Genomic DNA, 26,324 nt, shown 5'->3' with positions numbered 1-26,324 from the left:
TCACTCACACAGGACAAGAACCTTCTTAAACACAGCCCCTATATTAAACCCGTTACTCAATACTACCACCTTTACAGATCATTTGGATTTACCAGAAACAATTGTACTGAAAGGCAATCATTTTATTTTAATAAATTAAGGTAAATTTATTAACCCAGGATGAGCTCATAGTGCAAATACCAGCTCCACATGAACCAGATCTGACACTTTAGAGCAGGTTAGGTGAGGTGACAGTGACCTCTGGTGGCATGCAGTACTAACTAATATAACACAAGTGAATCTCAATGTTGATTACAGGTCCTTCTCAAAATATTAGCATATTGTGATAAAGTTCATTATTTTCCATAATGTCATGATGAAAATTTAACATTCATATGTTTTAGATTCATTGCACACTAACTGAAATATTTCAAGTCTTTTATTGTCTTAATATGGATGATTGTGGCATACAGCTCATGAAAACCCAAAATTCCTATCTCACAAAATTAGCATATTTCATCTGACCAATAAAAGAAAAGTGATTTTAATACAAAAAACGTCAACCTTCAAATAATCATGTACAGTTATGCACTCAATACTTGGTCGGGAATCCTTTTGCAGAAATGACTGCTTCAATGCGGCGTGGCATGGAGGCAATCAGCCTGTGGCACTGCTGAGGTCTTATGGAGGCCCAGGATGCTTCGATAGCGGCCTTTAGCTCATCCAGAGTGTTGGGTCTTGAGTCTCTCAACGTTCTCTTCACAATATCCCACAGATTCTCTATGGGGTTCAGGTCAGGAGAGTTGGCAGGCCAATTGAGCACAGTGATACCATGGTCAGTAAACCATTTACCAGTGGTTTTGGCACTGTGAGAAGGTGCCAGGTCGTGCTGAAAAATGAAATCTTCATCCCCATAAAGCTTTTCAGCAGATGGAAGCATGAAGTGCTCCAAAATCTCCTGATAGCTAGCTGCATTGACCCTGCCCTTGATAAAACACAGTGGACCAACACCAGCAGCTGACACGGCACCCCAGACCATCACTGACTGTGGATACTTGACACTGGACTTCTGAAAAAAGTACTTTGGACCACTGAGCAACAGTCCAGTGCTGCTTCTCTGTAGTCCAGGACTGGGGAATGCGGCACCTGTAGCCCATTTCCTGCACACGCCTGTGCACGGTGGCTCTGGATGTTTCTACTCCAGACTCAGTCCACTGCTTCCGCAGGTCCTCCAAGGTCTGGAATCGGCCCTTCTCCACAATCTTCCTCAGGGTCCGGTCACCTCTTCTCGTTGTGCAGCGTTTTCTGCCACACTTTTTCCTTCCCACAGACTTCCCACTGAGGTGCCTTGATACAGCACTCTGGGAACAGCCTATTCGTTCAGAAATTTCTTTCTGTGTCTTACCCTCTTGCTTGAGGGTGTCAATAGTGGCCTTCTGGACAGCAGTCAGGTCGGCAGTCTTACCCATGATTGGGGTTTTGAGTGATGAACCAGGCTGGGAGTTTTAAAGGCCTCAGGAATCTTTTGCAGGTGTTTAGAGTTAACTCGTTGATTCAGATGATTAGGTTCATAGCTCGTTTAGAGACCCTTTTAATGATATGCTAATTTTGTGAGATAGGAATTTTGGGTTTTCATGAGCTGTATGCCAAAATCATCCGTATTAAGACAATAAAAGACCTGAAATATTTCAGTTAGTGTGCAATGAATCTAAAATATATGAATGTTAAATTTTCATCATGACATTATGGAAAATAATGAACTTTATCACAATATGCTAATATTTTGAGAAGGACCTGTATGTTACATAATGGATCCTACTGGTTTAGTGTAGGAGTTTCAGATGGAGTTGGAACAAAACTAAATAAAATAAAGAAAGTAAACATGTTAAAACATCCCTGTAGTAAATTGTGATCTAAAAGCTCTTTAGGAGTCACTGATATCTCTGTGCTGTTAGCTCTATGCCAGCATACGTAGTTTTTGCAATTGTCTTTTTGGAGGAAATATACAAATATTGAAATATGGGTTCTTACAGTGCACATTTCATCACAATTTATAGCCAGAAAACCAAATAATGTTTAAAGTATGAAACATACATAAATCCAAATCAGCCTTGCCAGTGTTTCACAAAGCAGATCATTTTAAGGTGCACTTTTGGAAACAAACAGCTCCTTTTTGGGTTGGGACCACTAAAACAGCAAGGCACACAAAATTTGGATGATGGCAATAGCCTCTATTGGTGCCATCTTGAATCCTGTTGTTTACTATAGCTGTAGACGGAGCAGAGATTGTTCTTGGTTTTCTTGACAATAAATAGTTTTAACAGGAATATGTCCCAATATATGCTGTAACCATTCTCTATTTTCATCCTGAAGGAACTCTGGTTAACTTGCTCGTTTACACCCTGTAAACCTTTTTGACCCTGCCTCTTAAAAGAATCGGATTTGAGAATTGTTCTAATTCAAACAATGCTCAACCCTACTGGTAACTTAGTTGAATATATTCTCTGTATGAATGGGAACCATTTTTCAGCTAAAATAGCAGGGAAAGGTTCTTGTACATCAGCAACAAGGTGAGCTTCGGCATCTGAGTGACAGCTTACTGACAAACAAGCTTGACAGCAGTGAAAGGGAAGAAAGGACACACTGATCAACCCTGGCTGAGGTGATGATTAATGGCTGCTGTCACTTACTCTCTCCGTCTCCTCTGTAGACTGGTATCCAGACGTCAGCACCACATCCCCAACAGTGTGTGCAGGTGCAGGGCTGGTGGGCGTGGTGTCAGTGGTGGATGAGGAGCGTGGGCGGCTAATGTGCTTGTGCTGCTGTGGGTCGTGGGTGTTGCGCCGCTGCGGAGGCTGAGGGCTACTTCTCAGAAGGGGGTCGCGGTCTCCGCTCCCAGACCCCGACCTTTTGCTCCGCTGGCTCTGCTGGCTGGTCCCACGCCTAATCATGGCTGCAGCGGCTGAGCCCTGTCCAGCTGCAGAAGAAATCACAGGAGCATACAGGCGATCAGAGTCAGAAGTGCAGGACCCCAAAATGTCCTGAGGAGTAGAGGGGGAGGTGCCGCCTGCTGACACCACCGAGGAGGATGAGGAGGAGGATGATGAGGGGATGGTGGAGCGAGAGAGGGAAAGGCGTTTAAGCTGATTTTGGAATAGTTGTTTCAAGCCCTGACCAAGAACCCCCATGCTCTCCTTGGCATTTTGGCTCATCTTATTCAAAGAAGGATGTACAGACAGAGATGAGGCCCTCCTCAACCTTGGACCCTGTGAACCTTCTGACCCTCCACTAGCTGCAGGATTTGAACTGGGGCCCATCTTTTCTGGGTCACTTTGACTGTTTTCTCCCTGCTGCATGTAGTCCTGCTGAAACCAAATAAATAACAGGGATATATTGTCTAACTTGACAGCCTGCTTTCGCCTCGCTTTCTATCTGTAAGGAATGCTGGGGACAGAATAAGAAGAATAGAGAACGGCAGGACAGTAAAAGTAGAGATGGGACAGTGATGGAAGATGGGATCAGCTCAGGTGACTTCAGAGGGATGGATCCAAATTGGGAGCATGCATCTTTGACTCAGGAACAAGCAACCTTGATGGTCTAACACACAAAAAAGAGACAGTTAATGAGAATCTCAAATGTTTACTTGATTCAGTGTTTGTCATCAATTTTTCCTCAATTTAAGATTAATTTTATGCAAATAGCGCTAATCCTTCAGCATAAGTAGGGAACTTAAACAAATACGTAAAGCAGTTTAAAATGCTTTCTTACTAAGCAGGTACGACAAAGCTAAAATATAAACAGACAACCAACACTTGATGTGAGACTAATCTGCAAAGCTTAAAGCTGAAATGTGTCCCTCCTGTCTGCAGCAAACCCCATGACTCTACAACATGAAATGCTGGTTTCCTGAACATCTGATCCTCCTATATGACCCTGAACCCAAAACCTGTGAGTAAAGACAGCGTAATAAGAAATGTTGAGCAGAAGGAGCAGAAAAGGGGAAAAAACTGAGAAAAACCCACCTACCATCAGCCCAGCTGTCATCCTTTTATGCCTCACTCTTCCTAAGTGCCTGAGAGGGACATGAATGAATAGAAAAGATGAAAAAAATTCTGTAAGAGAATAATATTTAATAGCATTTAAACTTTTAAACTTGCTATAATTGTTACAGCAATAACTTATCTCAAGAGGTTTCTTTATAAAAGTCATGATCAAACAGTCTGTAAGTTTGATTCAGTCTCTGATCAACTTCATAAAAAAAATAATAAAACATCAGACTTTACAATTTGCTAGTCATTATAGGTAGAACCAATTCATCATAAATGAGAGAGAGAGAGAGAGAGGACTCTGCAAGTCTAATAAATGTGTTTGGTGTAGTCTGAAGAAATAAATGCCAAGCAATAACGAATTTTTGAGTAAACTGCATGCTTATTTTACCAAAATGATTAAACGTGTTTGAGCACATCACAGACTCTGCTGTTAGATAGATGGTGCAGAGAGGAAAAGATCTGTAACAGCAAGCGGTTTCAGAGTCACCTCACTATGTTTAAGGTTAAAATCCGAAACAGCTCCATTATAAATTAGTCAGTTGCTTACAACCAGACTGATCATTTCAGCCTGTCTGGTTAAATTATTTATTGGTGATGTTTTGCTTCTTCCTATAACACTACAACAAGCATTTCCTAGAGGTATTCCCAGATGCCTAAAGGTCTTCTTCAGCAGGACAACAATATGCCATGGTCAGATAAGGTAAGATTAGGTAAGTTGTCAAAGAGCCCAAAAAGTAAGCACAGCTTCCAAACTGTGAAAAGTGATGGAAGAATCTGTGAGATTCACCAGAGCCACACTGAACTCCCCAAAGCAACGCAGGTAGTACAAAGGGCATGCAGATGACCCTATCTTTGGCACCACATGAGGTTGTGTGTCCATGCCCACATGGGTCCAGTAGAGGGCACAATAATAAGCCAACTGGTACAATGTTATGCTGGAGAAGTATCTGCAGTACTTAAATAGTTTGCAATAGTTTTGTTCCTTCAAAAGTTCATTTAGTACACTTGAAGAATCCCTTCTTGAATACCTCCTTTATACTGTACCAATATCAACAGAGACGAGTATCTGCCCAATAAACACCCATCAGTGCAGTCTCACTAACACCAAGAGCAGTTGTCCTGTATTCATCCACATCATCTTCCTGAATTTGAGTTCAGGAATAAACCTTTAAAATAGTCCATGATTAGTTAGCTTTAACTTGGTTCATGTGTTAAAGCCTGATTGTGAACTGTCTTTTCAGTCCAAACATTACATCTTTGAAACGTTGAATGTCTAATATGATGTATCACAAGTCGACAGGGCAAACAATAAGTTTAGCCCAGCCAACTCAGACCAAAGGCTGATCATCATTCCAGATTTGGTTTGGATACATTTTTTGTTTGCAATGTACGCTTTATTAAATTTGTCTAAATTTAGTGGTTTTCCTCCACGTCCTTGGATATGTTGATCGTTAGTAGTGACTTTCTAGTGGAGCTTTTCCTTCGTGTCAAACTTAAAAAGTAAGCAAAAGTAAGGAACTCCTAAGACATCCAACAAACTACCAAAACCAACAGTCGACTAGTCTCTCTGGGACCTTTTAAGGCAGAACGAAAACTGTTGTGCTGAGGTTTCTTTGCCAAACGATTTTAAAAAAACAACCATAAAAGCCACAAGAACAGAAGTCTAGTCGGTTCGGTGAGTCAGCCAACAGGTAGATTCTGAAACACAAATTAGCCAGTCTCTTTCCTGTTCCATAATTGCGATTCTCATGATGGTTCTCTAACAAATTCTACCTCCTTCTATTCCCGCTTCCTGAATTAGGCTCTACAGCCTAATTCAGGAACCTGTGTTTATCGGTCTCTCAGGAGTTAAACTTTAGATTTAAGTCAAACCTTTAATCATCCTGGAAAATAACATGATTGTCTTTATTCATTAAACTCACCCTCCTGGCTGTAGAAGTAGTTTGTAGTTAGCATCTTTTTAAAATGTTTCAAAATCAGCAGCAAAAAGGTCTTTTGTTGCTATGAAATTAATTCTTGATTATGTTAATTACTAGTTCCTGGTAGTTGATCATACAATCCTTTTTTTATGTATAATTAATTTTATTGATGTCAAATAAAATTCAATCTGAGAAACACATAGAATCTCCTTACTTTTTAAAATCTTTCATAAAAAATTGTTTAATTGAAATAATTTATCATTCAGAATAATATATGACATTATTGAAACTAAGCTATGCAGAATAATTACAATAACCATCCCCACTAATAATCAGGTTAACTATGGTCATACATAAAAATAAACACATTTGACCCCTACATTGATATTAATGTAATCTAAAAGCTGCTTTATTATTTAAGAATCAATGTCTAAATTAAAATGCATTTCTCATTTCATCCTTTTTATGAGCTGTGTCCATAACCTCCAAACTGCCTTATATAAATTTATTTTTGCTCAGTAATGTTCATAATGAAGAAACATTCTGATGTATGTGTGTTTGGTCAGTGAAAAAAAAAAATACTGGTTGTGCATTACCTCATGGAGTCCAACTAGTAATGTATACACCTGCAGCATAATATTGTAAACACTCTGTGTGGGTCACAGGTCAGTGCATAGTTGTGCCAGCCAATGACTGGGAGAGTGACAGTGAAGTGTGATTCATTATGATTTAACACTGTGCTGTTGTCTCAGAATTGATGAGTCAAGGGGTAAACCCAAGTTAATCCTGCCCCACAGCTGAAGCTGAACCTGATGTCCTGTCCCTACAGCAGTACCTAACACTCCCTCTGTGGTAGTAAATCCCCCCCCCCCCCTCATCCCCTAGGCTAACCCCAGCAATGGATTGGATGTTTTCTTGATTGCCCGTGGTTTAGTATACAAACTAAATCCTCTTTCGGGAGCCTTTAGAGCACACTAGTTTCATTGTCAGATTTGGTGTGCATGTCTAAACCTTTGTTAGGTTTCAGCAAGTCTTGGTGATCCACCTTGATGAACTGATGATGCAACTGAAAAAACAACAGATGGATCTTACATGATGTGAAGTGTCCTTTTCTGAACTAAACAGTCATCTCATAACATTCTTACAGCCTACCAGGAATTGACTAATGAAGCAGGCACAGCTGAGAATGTTACATCAACTCTTGTTTTGCATCTGAATGACGATTTTGTTCATGTGTTCAAAAGCACAAGAGCTTTAAAATACTCCACCTTTTCCTATGCACAGAACACAGTAACCAAGTACAGTTCCTAATAAAAGAGAGACTGGACTGGCAACCTGTGAACGTCAGCATGTTTCTCATTTCACTGTTGATGTTGTTGGGACCTACATCCATGGATTTCAACACTAAAACATGCTTTCCTGGAACTTTTCAAAATAAAGTGCATTAACCTTCTTCCAGCACAGCCAGGAAAGGGGGTAACTGCGGACTTCCTGTGGCGCCATTACCCAAATAAAAGCACAGCCAGGAAAGGGGGTAACTGCGGACTTCCTGCGATGACACTGCCGCATATAAGCCCCCACCTTTCCACAAGTCTTCCTCTTTCCACACGGCCTTCGAGGAGGACGGTTCAGGAGAGGCCCAGCGCGCAAATGTCTTTTGCTGGCAAAAAGACAAATTTAACTGGATCCAAAGCCATACGATCATCGATCATATGCAAAGTTAAGTAGAATGAAATACTGTCTGTGTATCCGGTATTTTCATTCATAAACGGGGAAATTAAGGTGTAAGAGTTGCTTACATTTTCTCTTCAAGGCCCCACAGAAGCAAAACTGTATCAAGGAGAGATCTAATCACTAGTTCTCCCAAAGAAAGGTGAAAAATTAACTCTAAAATCACAAATATCCTTAGAGAAAGGAGTAGCATTGTAACACTTGGAGCATAGTGTTGTCATAAGTCACAGGTTGAGTGATCAACTGGTGCACCCATTTTACAATCAAATGTTTCCAATATATGTATAGTCAGATATACATATATAGCTGGACATACATTTGTTAGATGTTGTTGCTTTTAGCAACATTCTCATAACTTTGTTGTTGTTTTGTAGTGTCTGCCAGAATGATGGAATCACACACCATTATGAATTCAGCAGACATGGAGATGCAGAAGGTGGTGGTTGCTGATCTCATCCGTTTGTTTCCAGATGAGCGGGATGCTTTAAATCAGTTTGACCTTGCTGCTTGTGATAAACAGATTCAAGAATTACTTGACCTAATTGAAAATCCAACTAGAGAGATTCTGATTTCAGATGTTGTTGGTAGGCTTACCTTGTTGTATCAGCAGAAATCACAACTGGAAGCTAAAAGATATTCTCAGTTACAGGCTGACCATCAGATGACTCTTCAAAGAGAGAATGCTGCAAGGCTTGAGCTCTCAAAAGCTGAGGAGAGGACCAAGAAACCTGAAGCAAAGTTAGTGGACCTGAAGGCAGATGAGCTCAAGGAAGCTTTATCCCAAAAGGGGGGACAGACCCCCACCTCTCAGGTACCTGATTTGCATTTTCACTCACAGCAGCTGCAGCAGCCACAGCAGGGGGCAGACTCAGACAGCAGGCATCCAGCACCTAGGTCAGAGTCTCCCCTTTCTAAATTTAGCCAAAGTGTCCAACTTACTTCCACAGACCTTAACAGAAATGTTGGAAGTCAGATGGTCTCCAGTGGTGTCCTGCCAAATCCCATTGCAGTGAACAACCACCAAGATGACCAAGTGCCAGACTCAGCGTGCACAAGTGGCCCAATTCAGTGGGAGGAGCACCCTTCCAGCCTGATCGGCACCCCTCTCCTTTCTGACTCTGTGTCAACCCCTACGGACCAGGAGAGAAGCACATGGTTTTCAGGTGATTCAATCCAACCTGACCCAGCACCACGTGCACGAGTCCATTCATTAGAAATCTGTCATTTAAATCATGAGAAGACTTGTCTCCTTCCCCAGAGGTTAGGTCAGGATCTTCCACCATTTCATGAACCTAACCAACAGGACTTCTCCGATGGACGTAGCCCACCTTGGAAGCATGGTGTCCGTTTCAAACAGCTTGAATCCCTTGCTAAGGACATAGAAGTTTTTTATCCAGGTAGCCAGAAGTCAAATATTGATGCTTACCTGTTTGAGGTTGAACATTGTCTTCTTGACTTGTGTTTTCCTTCTGATCGTGAGAAGCTGAGACCTATTTGGAAAACAACAGCTAAGAGTGTTCATGTGTTCATAAAGACTCTTCCTCCAGAAATTAGTGACAGCTATCCAGCTCTCTGCCAGGCTCTTAGAGAAGAGTACTATGTTTACAGAGATGAAGCCGCTGCCACTATTAATGCTTTGACAGTTTTGCAAAAACAGTTCGAACCTCCCAGAGAATATTTCCACCGTTTGAAGACAGCTTATTTTCAGGGATGTTATGCTCCAGGTCGTGAAGAAGACCACACTTTTAAGTCGTTGTTTCTTCACAACCTCCACGTTAGCGTGCAGTATGACGTGACCATGCATTGTATAACAGAGAATCTCTATGCAGGAGATTTGTAGATATGCTCAGCTTGTGTGGGAAACACGTGTCCGTTCAGACAGAGCAGGAAAAGGCAAAGTTAGAGTGTTAAACATTCAAACTGAGAACAGGCCTAAGAAGAAGCGTAAAGTAACTTCCCAAGTGATGCAACAGAACCAGGGGGGTGGTAACTGGCATCAGCCAAAAGACAAGCCACCAGTTAAAAGACAAACACCTTTTCACAGTGCAACATCGAACTGTAAGGTTGGTGGTAAAGAGTGGAGCCACTCCAAAGATGTCATCACAAAGGAGGAGTTTGAGATGATCTGCAGGTGTGTTATAACTGAGGTAACAGCGTTCCTAAAAGACATGGCAAGAAGCCGTTGCAGTCCAGAATCAACCCTGTAAATCTATCAAACAAGGTATGAAGATGGTAAATAATTTCCAACACACTATATTCTGTTTTAATCTTTTCCTTTTTATGGTTTGGAACTTCAGGAATTAAGGTTTAAAAGCAGTATTATTATGGTGTGAAAATTATTACATGACTTTTATTTTTGTTTTGTTTGTTTTTCCCTTTAAAACATTTTATTAGTGTTAGTCTCTGCCCAAGCCTGCCTCACTCCTGTCCAAACACTAACCTCTGAACCAAAATGAACTGTTGAACTCTGCCTTGCTACAGGACCCCAGTGACTCTTTTCACATGGCTGAGGACGGATTGTTAGCCCCAAAGACTGGATTTCATCCCATTCTTTGGAACTAAAAAGGGGGGATGTTGGGACCTACATCCATGGATTTCAACACTAAAACTCCGGTACATACTTTCCTGGAACTTTTCAAAATAAAGTGCATTAACCTTCTTCCAGCACAGCCAGGAAAGGGGGTAACTGCGGACTTCCTGCGATGACACTGCCGCATATAAGCCCCCACCTTTCCACAAGTCTTCCTCTTTCCACACAGCCTTCGAGGAGGACGGTTCAGGAGAGGCCCAGCGCGCGAATGTCTTTTGCTGGCAAAAAGACATAAATTCAACTGGATCCAAAGCCATACGATCATCGATCATATGCAAAGTTAAGTAGAATGAAATACTGTCTGTGTATCCGGTATTTTCATTCATGAATGGGGAAATTAAGGTGTAAGAGTTGCTTACATTTTCTCTTCGAGGCCCCACAGAAGCAAAACTGTATCGAGGAGAGATCCCGGTGGAGAAGCTGTTTCTACAAGCCGAGCCGGAAGGACGGACTACGGCTTGCACCACCGTGTTACGGTAACCAACAGCCGCCCAGCCCTCCGGAGCTAATGCTATTGTTCACAGAGCGAACGCAGAGGTTAGCTGAAAGACAACCGCTTGTTGACTGTGGACGTTTATCCGAACTTCATCGCCCTTGGACAACGTTTGCTCACCATGGTCAGAGGTTAGGTTTGGGCAGATTAACAGATAGGTTTAGGATGAAATGATCTAAAGGTTTTCATGTTATGAAGTTTGTTTTGTGGAACTCGGCTATTTTTGTGCTAGCATGCTACCTGTAGCACACAGGCCGGTTCGTGTTATTTGTATGTTTTAAAGTTACGATAAACTTTATTTAAAGGGTGGTTTTAACCAGAACATTGCTCATAACGCGCCGTCCGCACTTATGCATTTTAACCCTTTTATTAACCTGGTATTTTAAAGGTATGTGTTGATTCTGGTGCTAAGCTATTAGCTTCTTTGTTAGCCCAACGGCCAGCCGGTAAGAACACGTGGCAGCACTAAGTAAACACCATTAAGCCCATTTCTCCAGAAAGATTTGGCTCTTTTCCAAAATACCCCTCTTATAATATTTCTTCAAATATTATTTCAATAAATAAAGGCAGTTAATTAGACACCGTTGAGAATTAGTCATCCAGGAGGTTGGTTTATTCAGCAGATCATTATGTAAAACATTATTTTATTAAATTAATATTTTATCTGATCTTGCATTGTGAAGGGTTGTCTAGATGTTGCTGATTATTGCCCAAGTTAGTTCCAAGACTAACTTAACTTCATTTCCAGATTCTTCAAGATAATCCTTGGTTCTCAAACATAAACATCGCATGGTAATGTTGCATCACTCTTTTTGGTCATGATTTCCAATCATCTTTAATCAACTTGTTGATATTGTACATAGCCCATTAGTCTTCATTATTCTTTCATTCTGCTTGGTAGTTTAGTTGAATTGTTTTAGCATAGTAAAGTGTTTGTTGATTGAAATATGTTTGACTTTGAGTTGACTTATTTTTGTTAATAAATTCTTGCATTTTAAGAAATTGTGTGAATTCATTCCATATATGTGCAGAGTTTATGCTGTTCAATAATGCCAGAGCTCGTCTCACACCTTTCTATTCTGTCCTAATACCATCGCCTTATTGGGCTGGTATTCACAGGACAATCCTTAACAGACCGAAATATTATTTGATAAAATATTAAATATTAATATTAAAATATTAATATTAAATCTTAAATAATATTCTCAGATTCATATTTACAACAATGGTAAGTAACAAATGACCACATGAACAACTGCCAACCTGGGGCTGTATCATCCTCAGTTAATCATTCATACAAACACAAATGCATCACTGTCTGTAACTCGACATCTCATTCCATTAAGCCCTCAGCTGACAGTTGCCCAGCGTTCATCATCTTTGGCCGGGTACAGGAGGAAAATAGAAAAGGTTCTAGCTTTAATGCAGTGCATCTGGAAAGTGCTCACAGGGCTTCACTTTTTGCACATTTTGTTATTTTTGGCCTAATTACAAAATTGATTACATTTATTTCTTCCCACAAAACTCTACACACAACACCTCATAATGACCCAAAATATGTTTTTGTTGAGATTTTTACAAATACATTAAAAATAATAAACAATGAAATCACAAGTTTTAAAACCATTTTCTCAGTACTTTGTTGACACATTTGGCAACAATAACAACCTCCAAGTCTTCTTGAATATGATGCAACATGCTTGGCACACCTGTCTTTAAGAAGTCTTACCCAGTCCCTGCAGAGCTGCCAAGCTCAATCAGATTAGATGGGAAAAGTCTGTGCAGAGCTGATTTTAGATCTATAAAGAGATATTCAATCCAATTCAACTCAGGACTTTAGCTAGGCCACTCAGGAAATTCAAAGAAATGTCCTGAAGCCACTCCTTTGATATCTTGGCTGCATGCTTGGGGTCAATGTTCTGCTGAAAGGTGAACTGCCGTCCCAGTCTGGGTCTAAAGCCTGCTGGTGCAGGTTTTTATCTAGGAGTTTTTTGTACATTGCTGCATTAATCTTTCCCTCTATTGTAACTAATCTCCCCACATCATGATGCTGCCACCACCGTTCTTCACTTTTGGGACTGTATTTGCCATGATGAGCAGCCCCTGGTTTCCATCAAAAATGCCTAGCATTCATGCAAAGAGTTTAATCTTTGTCTGATCAGACCAGAACATTTATTTTCTCATGGTGCGAGAGTCCTTTGGGTGCTTTTTGGCAAACTCTAGGTCAGACTCGATGGGAAGATGGATGGAGCTAAACACTAGGAGATCCAGGAAGAAAACCTGTTAGAGGCTGCAAACGACTACAGCAGGACAACATCCCTAATTATACATTCAGAGCTACAATGGAATAGTTTAGATCAATGCATATTCATGTGTTAGAATGGACCAGTCACAGTTCAGACTTAAAATCCAATTGAGGATATTTGGAAACTGTTGAAAATATGTTAACAGACTCTCTCCTTCCAATCTGACTGCAATGAAGCTATTTTGCAAATTAGAATGGCTAAACATTACGGTCTCTTGATGAAAGAAAACTATGACACATACCCCAACGGTCTTGCAGCAAAATGAGGTTCTACACAACGGTGACTGAGGAAGGCTGAAGACAAATGTATACCAAACTTTAGATTGTTTTTTTTTAAACAAGTTCCCAAACCATGTATCATGTTCATTCTAATTCTGCATTATGTTGTGTTGGTCAATCACAGAACATGGTAATAAAACACACTGAAGTCTGTGGTTGTAATGCGAGAAAATGCGAACAAGTTCGAGGGGTATAAATACTTTTGCAAAGCACTGTATCTTGGTGGAAAAAATTTAGTCTTCCTGTTTTGTTTTTTTTAAATCTCCAGAAAATAAATCTAAGTCAGCTTTTGCTCTATACAAAATCATTTACTGACATGCAAAGGTTATAAATTAAATAGTCATTAAGCTACTGATGGAGTTCAAAGCTAGAACAAGTAAGGCAGACCTTTTGTACCCCAAAAAAGGTATATCTAAAAAAAAAAGTATATATTACATGACACATCAACAAAATGATCATCTTTTTTTTGTCAGTTCTGTCAAATATATCTCTTGTTGAGGGACAAAAACAAGAAATAACTAATTGGGGATGAACAACCCAACATAGAGCGTGGCCTGGTTTCTGTGACCCCTTAGAAAATATGTTGTTGGTATTTGCTGAATATACAGCTGGTTAGCTGAAAATATGGATCCAGCCTAAACAAGCTAGAGCAGTGTTTCCAGAAGAGTCTGCAAGCTGGCGTGGAATAGGCCCGTCTTTGTTTCCTGTGAGCCCCACACAGACCCATCGCTGCTCTTTGTCCTGCGCCTCTTTCACTGACAGACACACATCAGTAAGAGCAGAATGAGGCCAGAGGGTTCAGTCAGCTGTTTGCGTTTCAGTGCGGGCACCAATATGTGTGTTTGTGTCATACCCCTAAAAGAAAACAGCAACTTCAAAAAACATCCAACATGATTACACGGCGTGTGTCTGTGTACCTACATATGTATGTTCTTCTGCGTGACATCTATGACCAGTCCAAGCTGCAGCATATCTCATCGAGCAGCAGCAGAACAGCGGTACCATCAGGAAACAGGAACAATCGTTATTGTATTGTATTGTATTTATTGTATGTGGGGCTCAGAGGCAGATAATGGCACAGTTGTGCCAGCTGTGACAGTGAAGGAGATGACTTCAGCATGCTGCACAGAGTGTGATAAGAGACACAACTCTTTGTATTAAATGGTGATGCAGTGTAAACGAGACAAGGGAGACAAGGGCGTTACAAAGGGAGGGAAAGAGGCTACATGAATCAAAGGCATCGGATGATCCGCGTCATGCTTTGCCTGGCTGTATCGGGTTCAACCCGGCCACCTAGCGCAGGGTGTGTCTAAATGAGGAGACGTGCAGCAGGTAAATGGTAGGCACATTGTTCCATTGTCTAATAAACGCCACAGGGATGACGTTGTGCTCAACTTTTAAGAAACCGAATAAGAGGATTTGCAATGATCTTCAACAAGCGTTGATGTGAAAAATAAATACAAATGCTAAATCAAGCATGCACATGTTCCCCCCAGCCATCTAAAGCTGCTATAGCTGCCTATTAGTCGAGTATGATTGAGTGATTCTCACCATGCTGAGTTAGAAACGTGAAATGCATATAGGCATTAAAAAATCTTTTGTGTTTTACTTTATTTCTTTATTAAATTATCATTTGTATTTTTTACTATAATAATTTTTGTTTCTTTCATGAGTTTCATTATATATTTCATTTATTTAGGTCTAGTTCATGTATTTGTTTAGTTTTATACATACTTTTATTTCATTCCTCAGCGTTTACTTGTTAATAAAGGGCAGGAAAGTTTTAACTGTTTATTTGTTAGATTTTTGATGGAGTGGGTGTGTACTCTTCAGTCTTATGGGTGGTAGATTTTTCACACTGAAATCTACTGTGGGCTATATCTCTTTGCTGAAAATAATCTAAAACATAAATAAAAAGGAGAAAACCAAACTTGCCAACACTCTTGCTCTGGGGATATCATTAACAGCACATGCAATGCTAGGTGTGCGGCAAACAGGAGTAATTTCAGACTACCAAACCTGGCACAAACTATGAACAGTGGGAACTGTTAATATTGATCTGCTGTAGTTGTAAATCGCTGCATATACCGTCCAATGACTGAGATGTGGGTGTGGAACAGTGCAGCATATTGAATAAATGTAGAAAGAACAGAACTGAAGCCTGGGAATGAGTAATGGTCAGATTTCAGGTTAACCATGTTCTAGGAAAGGCTCTGTGTTTACTGGAGTGGGCTTATTTATAGAACACCTTTGTATCTGTCTTTCACACCACAGCGGGCAGTCTAATGAATAATTTAGAACCTTCAGGGCACCAACGCCGGTGCAGCTACTACTACAACGTGATAAACAGATAGGGCCAACTCTTTTAAACATGCTAAGCTTTCAGAAGTGACCCCACTGTCAACAGACTGGAAACCCCCTTACAGATCAGCTGAAACCTCATACCACAAACTTCATTTAAGCCACGCCACTATGTAGAATGGGTAAAGTAATCCATGTCATGATCAATAGTGACTTGGCATTATAGATGGGGGAAACCTGCCAAGTCATCAGGCCAAGAAACATTTGACTCTTTGTGCTTCCAGCAGGTAATAAGAACCTTATGCAGCCAACCAGAAACATTTGCATTTGGGATGCAAATTATTGTGTCCAGGTGCATTATGTTCTCTTTTAAGCAATTGGATTATTTAATGTTGTGTAATTACATTCTACAAAACCTATTTAGTTCGAATACAGTTTCACCACAACTAAAAAAAACAATAATCCATTTCTTTTTTTGACAACACCAACCTCCAAAGTGTCAGGTGCTAAATACATTACGATGATTATTTAAAAAGTACTGTAACGGTAACTTATATAATAAATAAAGTTTGGCATGATTTCATTTCTGAAAGCTTTCAGATAAACAAAAAACAAATAATCACCATTGGTTTTAAAGATGTTGAGAAAACTGAAAAACTACCGTGTCAAATAGATTTTCATCTCTCTCTCTCAAATAAATTAAAAACTGTAATTTTCATCTCAGATGTTGGTTGGTGCACTTCCCATGTCAGGTGGTACAACCAATGTAAAACTACCAAACTGTTATTTTATCAAAAAATTATTTATTTCATTTAAAATCAGGCTTTGCTAAATATTTGGGTATGCATTATGACCATGTTTGGAGAATAAAGTGAAGAATACATTTAAAGTGAAAATGCTATTTCACTATCAGAAAGTATTAAGATATATTCCATAGTCATAAATATACATTAAAATGTATATTTAACATGTTGTGGTCAAAATAAAACCTGCTGATGTTCTTCCATTCTGAAAGAAAACTGCGACACTGGATTCCTCCTCCATAGTTAGTCAGTGCATTTTAAGTTATCTTCATATCAAAAAAACCAAACAAGAAAAATATTACAAAAAATTATGTTTTGCTTTATAGATCATGGCAATCCAATTTAACACTGAATACTAGGAACTCAGTCCTCCTTAAAGGGCAAACTCTTGTGCTCTGCTTGTTTTCTGTTGGGAGGGATCAGAGGGAGGCCGGGAGCTCGTTGCCCTGAGAAACCACAGCCTTTATGAAGGAATTTCACCTTCCCTCTAATGGTGTGGGAGTAATTATACTGGAGGAAAACAACGCCAGAAACAAACACGGAAAAAAGTAAGTACACCCCTGCCCTAAAAGTTCTAAGGTTACGGTTACGACATAAATAAATCTGACCAGTTTTTAGATATATTTTGTTCAACCCTAACTGTAAAGCAATAACTTTACATAACATAATTTACAAATATGCTGATGCAGAGTATAAACCTAGTTAATCTAAGTGACCCCTTCTCCTTACATATAATTCAGATAGATAAGTAGCAACCAACTACTGCTAATAAAATAGTACACATTTAATTTCAGCAGCATATTTGCATGTGTGTGATCTGGAGCATGCAGACGCGTGTTAACACACTGTCAAGCGGGAAAGATATCAGCAATAAATCTTAGAGAAGAAATCACTGCTGTGCATCACTTTGTTCTACAGAGGTCATGCAATGATGTCACGTTTCTGCACAGTGTTTCTGCAAGTTTCAGTCACATTTGTAAACTGTTGAGATGTTGTGAAGCTCCTCAATTTTTTGTGTTCTTCAGCCAGAACTGCAACAAACCTGAGAAATCAACACAGCTACTGCCTTTTTTGGTTAAAAAAACAAACAAAAAAAACAATAAAACAAAAAGAAAAGGACTGCAATGAATGACAAAAAGTATATGTTTATGACGTAACTAAATGCCATGTAGTAACCCGTCATGTTAGGCCTAAAATTGTGACTTTTAAATACAGGACTTTATAGAAAACGTTTTTTGCATTTCACAGAAAAAAGGCTTCATCGCACTTCTCAGGTGTAAAGGTTTTTAAGGCAGTGTTAATGTTTAAAAGCAAATGATCAATGTCAAGTTACATGCTGTAGAGGTTTTAAATCACAAATTATGAGTTTATCCCAATCTGTACAAGCCAAAATATCACCTTCATACATAAGACAGACAACATATAGCAGCATAGATATGGCAGTAAGAGACCATTAATTAGAGTTAATAAGTGGACTGTCTAAAGCTCACAAAAACAGTGTAAAATATCAACATTATCAGACTTAGCCTAGAATAGCAGCGCACCAGGGACCCACTAGTTGCAGTAGATCCGTTTTTTAAAGCTGTTTATTTTTATCTTGTTGTGATTTCTTCTCTTTATTTTGTACATTGTAAGCAACTAATCCCCATGGCATTCGTAAAGTACCATTGAGTTTAATTTCTACCCACAATGACTAAACTCACTGAACGAAACCAATTGTTCCCTGACACCCTGGACCGGTCAATTCATTTGGTTCCTTTCTCTCATTTTTCACAGTTTATAAAACTATGACCATGAAATTAAGTTGAATTTGTTTGTATAGTCCATTGCACCAAACCTTCTATAAATCTGTTTTCAGGTCGCTTATATAGTCATTGCCAGGGGTGTTGCTGCTACTCACTGGGGCCCATGTACATCACATCCATGATCTCTAAGGTTATAAAGGTTATTCGCAAGTAGAAAATATACAAGACTGTTATCAGTCTTCATAGAAGTAAACATTATAACAATTTCCACCCATGGTAAGAAAGGATAATGTTATGATGACTGCCCGATCTTGGAGTGAAGTTTCTGAGATATTTATTCCTGAGAACACTGGAAAGCAATAGTTTAGCTCAACTTCTTCCTGTGATCCATTACAAACATCATGACCAAAACCGACCTTAAGTCACTGATCTGACAATGACCTCCTCTGTATATGAAAGTACTTTGCGGTCAAACATAAGACCATATGTACAAAAGCTGAAGCTTGGCTGAACCTGGAGCACAAAACAAAACATTTATCTCAAGAATCTACAACAAAATGGCCAAACTGAAAACAATCAAAGGGTTGCAGTACTCCAGTTAGAGTCCAAATCTAATTGAAATGTGGTCCAAAATAAAGATGGCTGTGTGTAAATAAATGTCCACAAAAGTAAGTGAAGCAACACTGAAAATACACTGGCCAAAGCTCCTTCTCAGCAACATGGGAGGCTAATGAAGTCAAAGAAAATTATTACTTCACTATGACTAAATGTTGCAGTTACTGAGCTGTTAAACTCTGGGCTGCCCACAGCATTTTAGTGAACGCAGTGCTTCTGCATTTACAGTCATGTTAAAAAGAAAGTACATCCTCTTTTGGGTTAAGGGGTTTTATGTTTCAGTACAAAATAAAAGTCAGTAGAGCTTCACCAGATTCAAAAATTATTCAACTCTAACCTCAAGTGTGCAAGGGTATAAAAAATATATATAAAACACACCCCCCACACACACACAATAAGTCTCTGCTCTGTAGCAAACAAGTGAGTTAATGCAACGCCAGGAAGAAAACACATCAGCAACTACCTTAGAGAAGCAACAGTCGACGGCCATCAAGCTGCAATGATGTCATGAGTAGAAATATTCAAATCAACCAATAAAAATACCAGTAATTTCATCTTTCAGTGCATGAAAGGTGTCCAAGTCTCATACAACAAAGCCACAGGTGGTGATTTGATGAAGTGATTTAACCTTAATGAGTATTAGCACCTAATCACAATTTACCAACCTAGTGCGGGTAATATTGGGATTGCATTAATCTTTTGAAGCATCGGGGTGTTTTAAATGGGCTACAACGACACTGCAACCATTAGCTGATTATTCAGTAAATCAATCAGGGGATGTTATACAAGGTTCATGCCTGGGTTTATATATGCTTTGTCTTACATTTTTGTTTTATTATGCATCCAAACTTTTCTGCGCGAACCGTGGACAAGCCTGTTCAGCGTGAACTCTTCTGAACAGGATTTGGTATTCATCCGAACAACACCTTTAAAGGAAAAGGTAGCAGCACATGTTGATTTAAACTGTGCTTATTCTTATAAAGAGCGTTCAACATTTTCCATCATACCGCATCTACGATTTGAGGGTCTCCCAATAAGATGCAAAAGAAAGTGCCAGAGTGAACGGCTTTTCTTTTTCTGTATGGAGCATTGAGTAAACATTGTTTCACACCCACCTGATGCTGCACACTACCGGTCAGCTGGCTAAAAGAAGGATACGACACTTTTCCATTTATTACAAGGAAGACAGATTTGTCTATTTGGAAATATTTTCAGCCACAAACGAGAGAGACAGTCATATTGAGGAAACTACAGGAGCCTAAAATTTCCAGTCATACCATTCCTACAGTTTTAAGTCCTTTTCAATAAGACACCAGAGAAAGTTTTGAAGCTATATGGAGCATTACATAAGGCAGTGCTGTCCCTCTCCCACCTGTTGCTGTGCACTGCTATACAGATGGCTAAAAGAAGGCTATTGCTCCTTACCTTTTCTTACGAGTATGCCAAACTGGGCTGCCAAATTGGGCAGGCGCCACCTGTCACTCTTATTAGTGTAATAAGCTATTGTTACATCTCTGTAAGCCAACCGGCTGGTGAATGCCCATTGAGGCCAAACACGCAACAGCAGCGTGTTATACATGCGTGACTTTATAAAGAGCCGAATAGCAAGGAGGTAAAATGTCCTGTGCAAAAAGGACACTACAACTAAATTTAGTGGCACTTTACTCTCTATTTTTGCATGTTTAAAACCCAAAACAATTAATAAATGTTTCATACAACATTATACCTGTAATAACGTTGTATTATTTAAGCATTACAAGGGAGTTTTGTTACCATTCTGTTTGAAATAAAAACAATAACATCATGTTATACATTACTGTATCAAATTATAATGTTGGCACTGTAAAATTCTGGTTATTTTTACACATGATTATCATAGCCACAGGATTTCATACCGGCCCTTGCGAGTTGTAAGTTAGTAGACTCAAATTGTTTCTACAGCATCTTTTTGAAAATCATGTTGAAAAACAACTGTTTTCTCAATGAATCACATCCATAATAAAGCCATAACATTGCTGATTTTCCCATAGCTAATTTCATGCAATTTTTCTGACCCAGTGTCAGCATTTTTACATGGCCTGGCTGTACTTGCTGAACTAACCAATGCTTCAGGAGGCCAAACTACACTGCAGTACTCCCCTTTTAGCCTGCAGATGGATCTAACACAAGCACATCTTCTGGATTCACCGCCACTACTGAAGTGTTTCAATAAGCTGAGGATGAAGGAACTCCCATCTTGAGAAGCTGCAGAGTTTGATCTTGTATGCGTCATGCTCAGAACCACTAACACAAAGATGCAAAACACATTACGCTCCTACAAAGACCCTCAATTCTGAGCCCAGACCCGAGAAGGGATGGAACAACATGAGCGCAGCAGGAGGAGGAGGAGGAGAACGAGGAAGAGGGGAGGGGCAGCGTCATCATGGTGGTCTGACCATCCAAGTGAGACGTGAATAGCTGTGCTGTGTTAGCAGTGCCCTGAGGGGCAGCCAAGCTCTCAGCCACTTAGCAGAAAAAGCTAAACAGATACTGGGATGCATCATGTCATGTCATGTCAGACTCGTCCAGGCTGCTACATCTCTGCATGGATGGAAACAGTTATCAGAATGTATGAGTGGAGTGAGAGGGTGAAAACCAACCTTCAGTCCATTACAATGCAGCAGGAGTGGATTTAAGTCATTGCAGGGGAGATGACAAGCTGCCACAGTTGGTGAATCTGCCTTCAACCACCGGGAAGAGAAAAAGGGAGATGAAATCTGTAATCCTCCACATCTGCCTTCCTGACTGCTTGCCTGTTTTTAGTGTGCATCACTGTTTCCTTGACAATGATAATAAAAAGCTAAAGAAAAAAAAAATAACCTTCAGATAGAATAGAGCTGCAAGCTCATCAGACTATAACATTATTCAGGCTGCATTAACCTGTGGAATTAACTTTTTTAATGACCTGGTTGCTATATATATACAGGTCCTTCTCAAAATATTAGCATATTGTGATAAAGTTCATTATTTTCCATAATGTAATGATGAAAACTTAACATTCATATATTTTAGATTCATTGCACACTAACTGAAATATTTCAGGTCTTTTATTGTCTTAATATGGATGATTGTGGCATACAGCTCATGAAAACCCAAAATTCCTATCTCACAAAATTAGCATATCATTAAAAGGGTCTCTAAACGAGCTATGAACCTAATCATCTGAATCAACTAGTTAACTCTAAACACCTGCAAAAGATTCCTGAGGCCTTTAAAACTCCCAGCCTGGTTCATCACTCAAAACCCCAATCATGGGTAAGACTGCCGACCTGACTGCTGTCCAGAAGGCCACTATTGACACCCTCAAGCAAGAGGGTAAGACACAGAAAGAAATTTCTTAACGAATAGGCTGTTCCCAGAGTGCTGTATCAAGGCACCTCAGTGGGAAGTCTGTGGGAAGGAAAAAGTGTGGCAGAAAACGCTGCACAACGAGAAGAGGTGACAGGACCCTGAGAAAGATTGTGGAGAAGGGCCGATTCCAGACCTTGGGGGACCTGCAGAAGCAGTGGACTGAGTCTGGAGTAGAAACATCCAGAGCCACCGTGCACAGGCGTGTGCAGGAAATGGGCTACAGGTGCTGCATTCCCCAGACCTGGGCTACAGAGAAGCAGCACTGGACTGTTGCTCAGTGGTCCAAAGTACTTTTTTCGGATGATAGCAAATTCTGCATGTCATTCAGAAATCAAGGTGCCAGAGTCTGGAGGAAGACTGGGGAGAAGGAAATGCCAAAATGCCAGAAGTCCAGTGTCAAGTATCCACAGTCAGTGATGGTCTGGGGTGCCGTGTCAGCTGCTGGTGTTGGTCCACTGTGTTTTATCAAGGGCAGGGTCAATGCAACTAGCTATCAGGAGATTTTGGAGCACTTCTTGCTTCTGTCTGCTGAAAAGCTTTATGGAGATGAAGATTTCATTTTTCAGCACGACCTGACACCTGCTCACAGTGCCAAAACCACTGGTAAATGGTTTACTGACCATGGTATCACTGTGCTCAATTGGTCTGCCAACTCTCCTGACCTGAACCCCATAGAGAATCTGTGGGATATTGTGAAGAGAACGTTGAGAGACTCAAGACCCAACACTCTGGATGAGCTAAAGGCCGCTATCGAAGCATCCTGGGCCTCCATAAGACCTCAGCAGTGCCACAGGTTGATTGCCTCCATGCCACGCCGCATTGAAGCAGTCATTTCTGCAAAACGATTCCCGACCAAGTATTGAGTGCATAACTGTACATGATTATTTGAAGGTTGACGTTTTTGTATTAAAAACACGTTTCTTTTATTGGTCAGATGAAATATGCTAATTTTGTGAGATAGGAATTTTGGGTTTTCATGAGCTGTAGGCCAAAATCATCCGTATTAAGACAATAAAAGACCTGAAATATTTCAGTTAGTGTGCAATGAATCTAAAATATAGGAATGTTAAATTTTTATCATGACATTATGGAAAATAATGAACTTTATCACAATATGCTAATATTTTGAGAAGGACCTGTATATATATGTGTGTGGGTTTGTTTTCATATATATATAGTCAGTCAGTCAGTCATTTTCTACTGCTTATTCCATAGTGGGTCACAGGGGAGCTGGTGCCTATCTCCAGCAGTCTATGGGCAAGAGGCAGGGTACACCCTGGACAGGTCACCAGTCCATCGTAGGGCAACACACAAACAACCATGCACACACTCATTCATACACCTAAGGGCAATTTAGAGTGACCAATTAACCTGACAGGCATGTCTTTGGACTCTGGGAGGAAGCCGGAGTACCCGGTGAGAACCCACACATGCACAGGGAGAACATGCAAACTCCATGCAGAAAGACCCCAGGCTGGGAATTGAACCCAGGACCTTCTTGCTGCAAGGCCACAGTGCTACCAACTGCACCACCGTGCAGCCCATATATATATATATATTTACAGGTCCTTCTCAAAATATTAGCATATTGTGATAAAGTTCATTATTTTCCATAATGTCATGATGGAAATTTAACATTCATATATTTTAGATTCATTGCACACTAACTGAAATATTTCAGGTCTTTTATTGTCTTAATACGGATGATTTTGGCATACAGCTCATGAAAACCCACAATTCCTATCTCACAAAATTAGCATATCATTAAAAGGGTCTCTAAACGAGCTATGAACCTAATCATCTGAATCAACGAGTTAACTCTAAACACCTGCAAAAGATTCCTGAGGCCTTTAAAACTCCCAGCCTGGTTCATCACTCAAAACCCCAATCATGGGTAAGACTGCCGACCTGACTGCTGTCCAGAAGGCCACTATTGACACCCTCAAGCAAGAGGGTAAGACACAGAAAGAAATTTCTGAACGAATAGGCTGTTCCCAGAGTGCTGTATCAAGGCACCTCAGTGGGAAGTCTGTGGGAAGGAAAAAGTGTGGCAGAAAACGCTGCACAACGAGAAGAGGTGACCGGACCCTGAGGAAGATTGTGGAGAAGGGCCGATTCCAGACCTTGGGGGACCTGCGGAAGCAGTGGACTGAGTCTGGAGTAGAAACATCCAGAGCCACCGTGCACAGGCGTGTGCAGGAAATGGGCTACAGGTGCCGCATTCCCCAGTCCTGGACTACAGAGAAGCAGCAATGGACTGTTGCTCAGTGGTCCAAAGTACTTTTTTCGGATGAAAGCAAATTCTGCATGTCATTCGGAAATCAAGGTGCCAGAGTCTGGAGGAAGACTGGGGAGAAGGAAATGCCACAATGCCAGAAGTCCAGTGTCAAGTACCCACAGTCAGTGATGGTCTGGGTGCCGTGTCAGCTGCTGGTGTTGGTCCACTGTGTTTTATCAAGGGCAGGGTCAATGCAGCTAGCTATCAGGAGATTTTGGAGCACTTCATGCTTCCATCTGCTGAAATGCTTTATGGAGATGAAGATTTCATTTTTCAGCACAACCTGGCACCTGCTCACAGTGCCAAAACCACTGGTAAATGATTTACTGACCATGGTATAACTGTGCTCAATTGACCTGCCAACTCTTCTGACCTGAACCCCATAGAGAATCTGTGGGATATTGTGAAGAGAACGTTGAGAGACTCAAGACCCAACACTCTGGATGAGCTAAAGGCCGCTATCGAAGCATCCTGGGCCTCCATAAGACCTCAGCAGTGCCACAGGCTGATTGCCTCCATGTCACTCTGCATTGAAGCAGTCATTTCTGCCAAAGGATTCCTGACCAAGTATTGAGTGCATAACTGTACATGATTATTTGAAGGTTGACGTTTTTTGTATTAAAATCACTTTTCTTTTATTGGTCGGATGAAATATGCTAATTTTGTGAGATAGGAATTTTGGGTTTTCATGAGCTGTATGCCAAAATCATCCGTATTAAAACAATAAAAGACCTGAAATATTTCAGTTAGTGTGCAATGAATCTAAAATATATGAATGTTAAATTTTCATCATGACATTATGGAAAATAATGAACTTTATCACAATATGCTAATATTTTGAGAAGGACCTGTATATATATATATATATATATATATATGAACAAACCCACACATAAATATACACTACCAGTCAAAAGTTTTAGAACCACTTTCTCATTTAAGGTTTTTCTTTATTTTAATGATCATTTACATTGTACTATAAATACGTGTACTGTGGCGACAGGACATGACCGTAACAAAATTTAAGTCCAAACATTCATGGTTGAGTAACACAAAAGTACTTTATGTTCTATATAACATTATAGAAGACGGACTTTGTGTATTCAGTAAGAAAAAAAACACGACAAAATAAAAGTAGCAAAAATCGTCAAAATATCAGTTCAGTTTAGGTTCAGTGAAGTGCGTTTTATCCAGCAGCCCCTATCATTCAGTTCAGCGGACTCTGGTTGACAGTCCCGTTATTGTCATTGCACAGAGCGGCTACTACGGCAAATTATCAACCCGATACTCTGACAGTCAGAGGCTCAACAAGCATCACAAACACGCACAAACTGGCGGTAAAAGCCTCCTAAAATAAAACAAAAACACTGGGCTGAAAGAAAACGAAAAACACTTACCATGAATGATACCAAACTGTCGGAGCTGACAGACGTTAAACGAGCGAGACCCCTCCTCTCAGAGAGGTACACACCATGGGCCGCCCTCCCTCCCTAAAAACACAACTCTGACGTCGCGGCGTAAAGCGTAACCAAAGATTGTGTGTTTAAGATGATGACTCACCCCACCGTTTAAAAGCTGGGACCAACATCTCCCGTGATGTAACAGACTAGTTTAATGGTTTACTGGTAAATCTCATAGAATTATAATATAATCCAAAAGTAAAATTTTTTTTTCAACGAATTCAAAAGGGAAACGAATATGTTATATAGATTCGTTACGCACAGAGTGATAGATTTCAAGCACTTATTTCCTATACATTTGTTGTTAATGGCACACAGCTAATATTTAATATAAAAATGTCAGCCTACTGCTATATGTTGTACACACACTCAATATTTGGCCGAGGC

At 40.2% G+C, this 26,324-nt stretch overlaps 1 protein-coding gene across 7 annotated transcripts in view; it reads right to left on the bottom strand.

The window, feature by feature from the left end:
* tmcc1a (transmembrane and coiled-coil domain family 1a) overlaps positions 1-25,933 on the bottom strand; it is a 65,215-nt gene extending 39,282 nt beyond the window's left edge. Inside the window, exons 1-4 of one of the 7 annotated variants that reach the window (XM_047373705.1) lie at positions 25,875-25,933; positions 21,449-21,529; positions 4,002-4,051; positions 2,670-2,956 (exon numbers count right to left, since the gene is read on the bottom strand). In XM_047373705.1, the coding sequence (XP_047229661.1) occupies positions 2,670-2,956; positions 4,002-4,023 (309 nt within the window). In that variant the 5' untranslated portion in view covers positions 4,024-4,051; positions 21,449-21,529; positions 25,875-25,933. Of the gene's footprint in view, positions 1-2,669; positions 3,577-4,001; positions 4,052-21,448; positions 21,649-25,874 lie in introns of those variants that run through there. The other 6 variants (XM_047373706.1, XM_047373707.1, XM_047373708.1 and 3 more) reach the window with 6 other exon arrangements.
* Positions 25,934-26,324: the final 391 nt, after the last annotated feature.

The sequence above is a fragment of the Girardinichthys multiradiatus genome, chromosome 1 (genome assembly GCF_021462225.1).
Source record: "Girardinichthys multiradiatus isolate DD_20200921_A chromosome 1, DD_fGirMul_XY1, whole genome shotgun sequence".
NCBI lineage: Eukaryota > Metazoa > Chordata > Actinopteri > Cyprinodontiformes > Goodeidae > Girardinichthys > Girardinichthys multiradiatus.
This window is presented reverse-complemented; position numbering and strand designations above follow the sequence as displayed.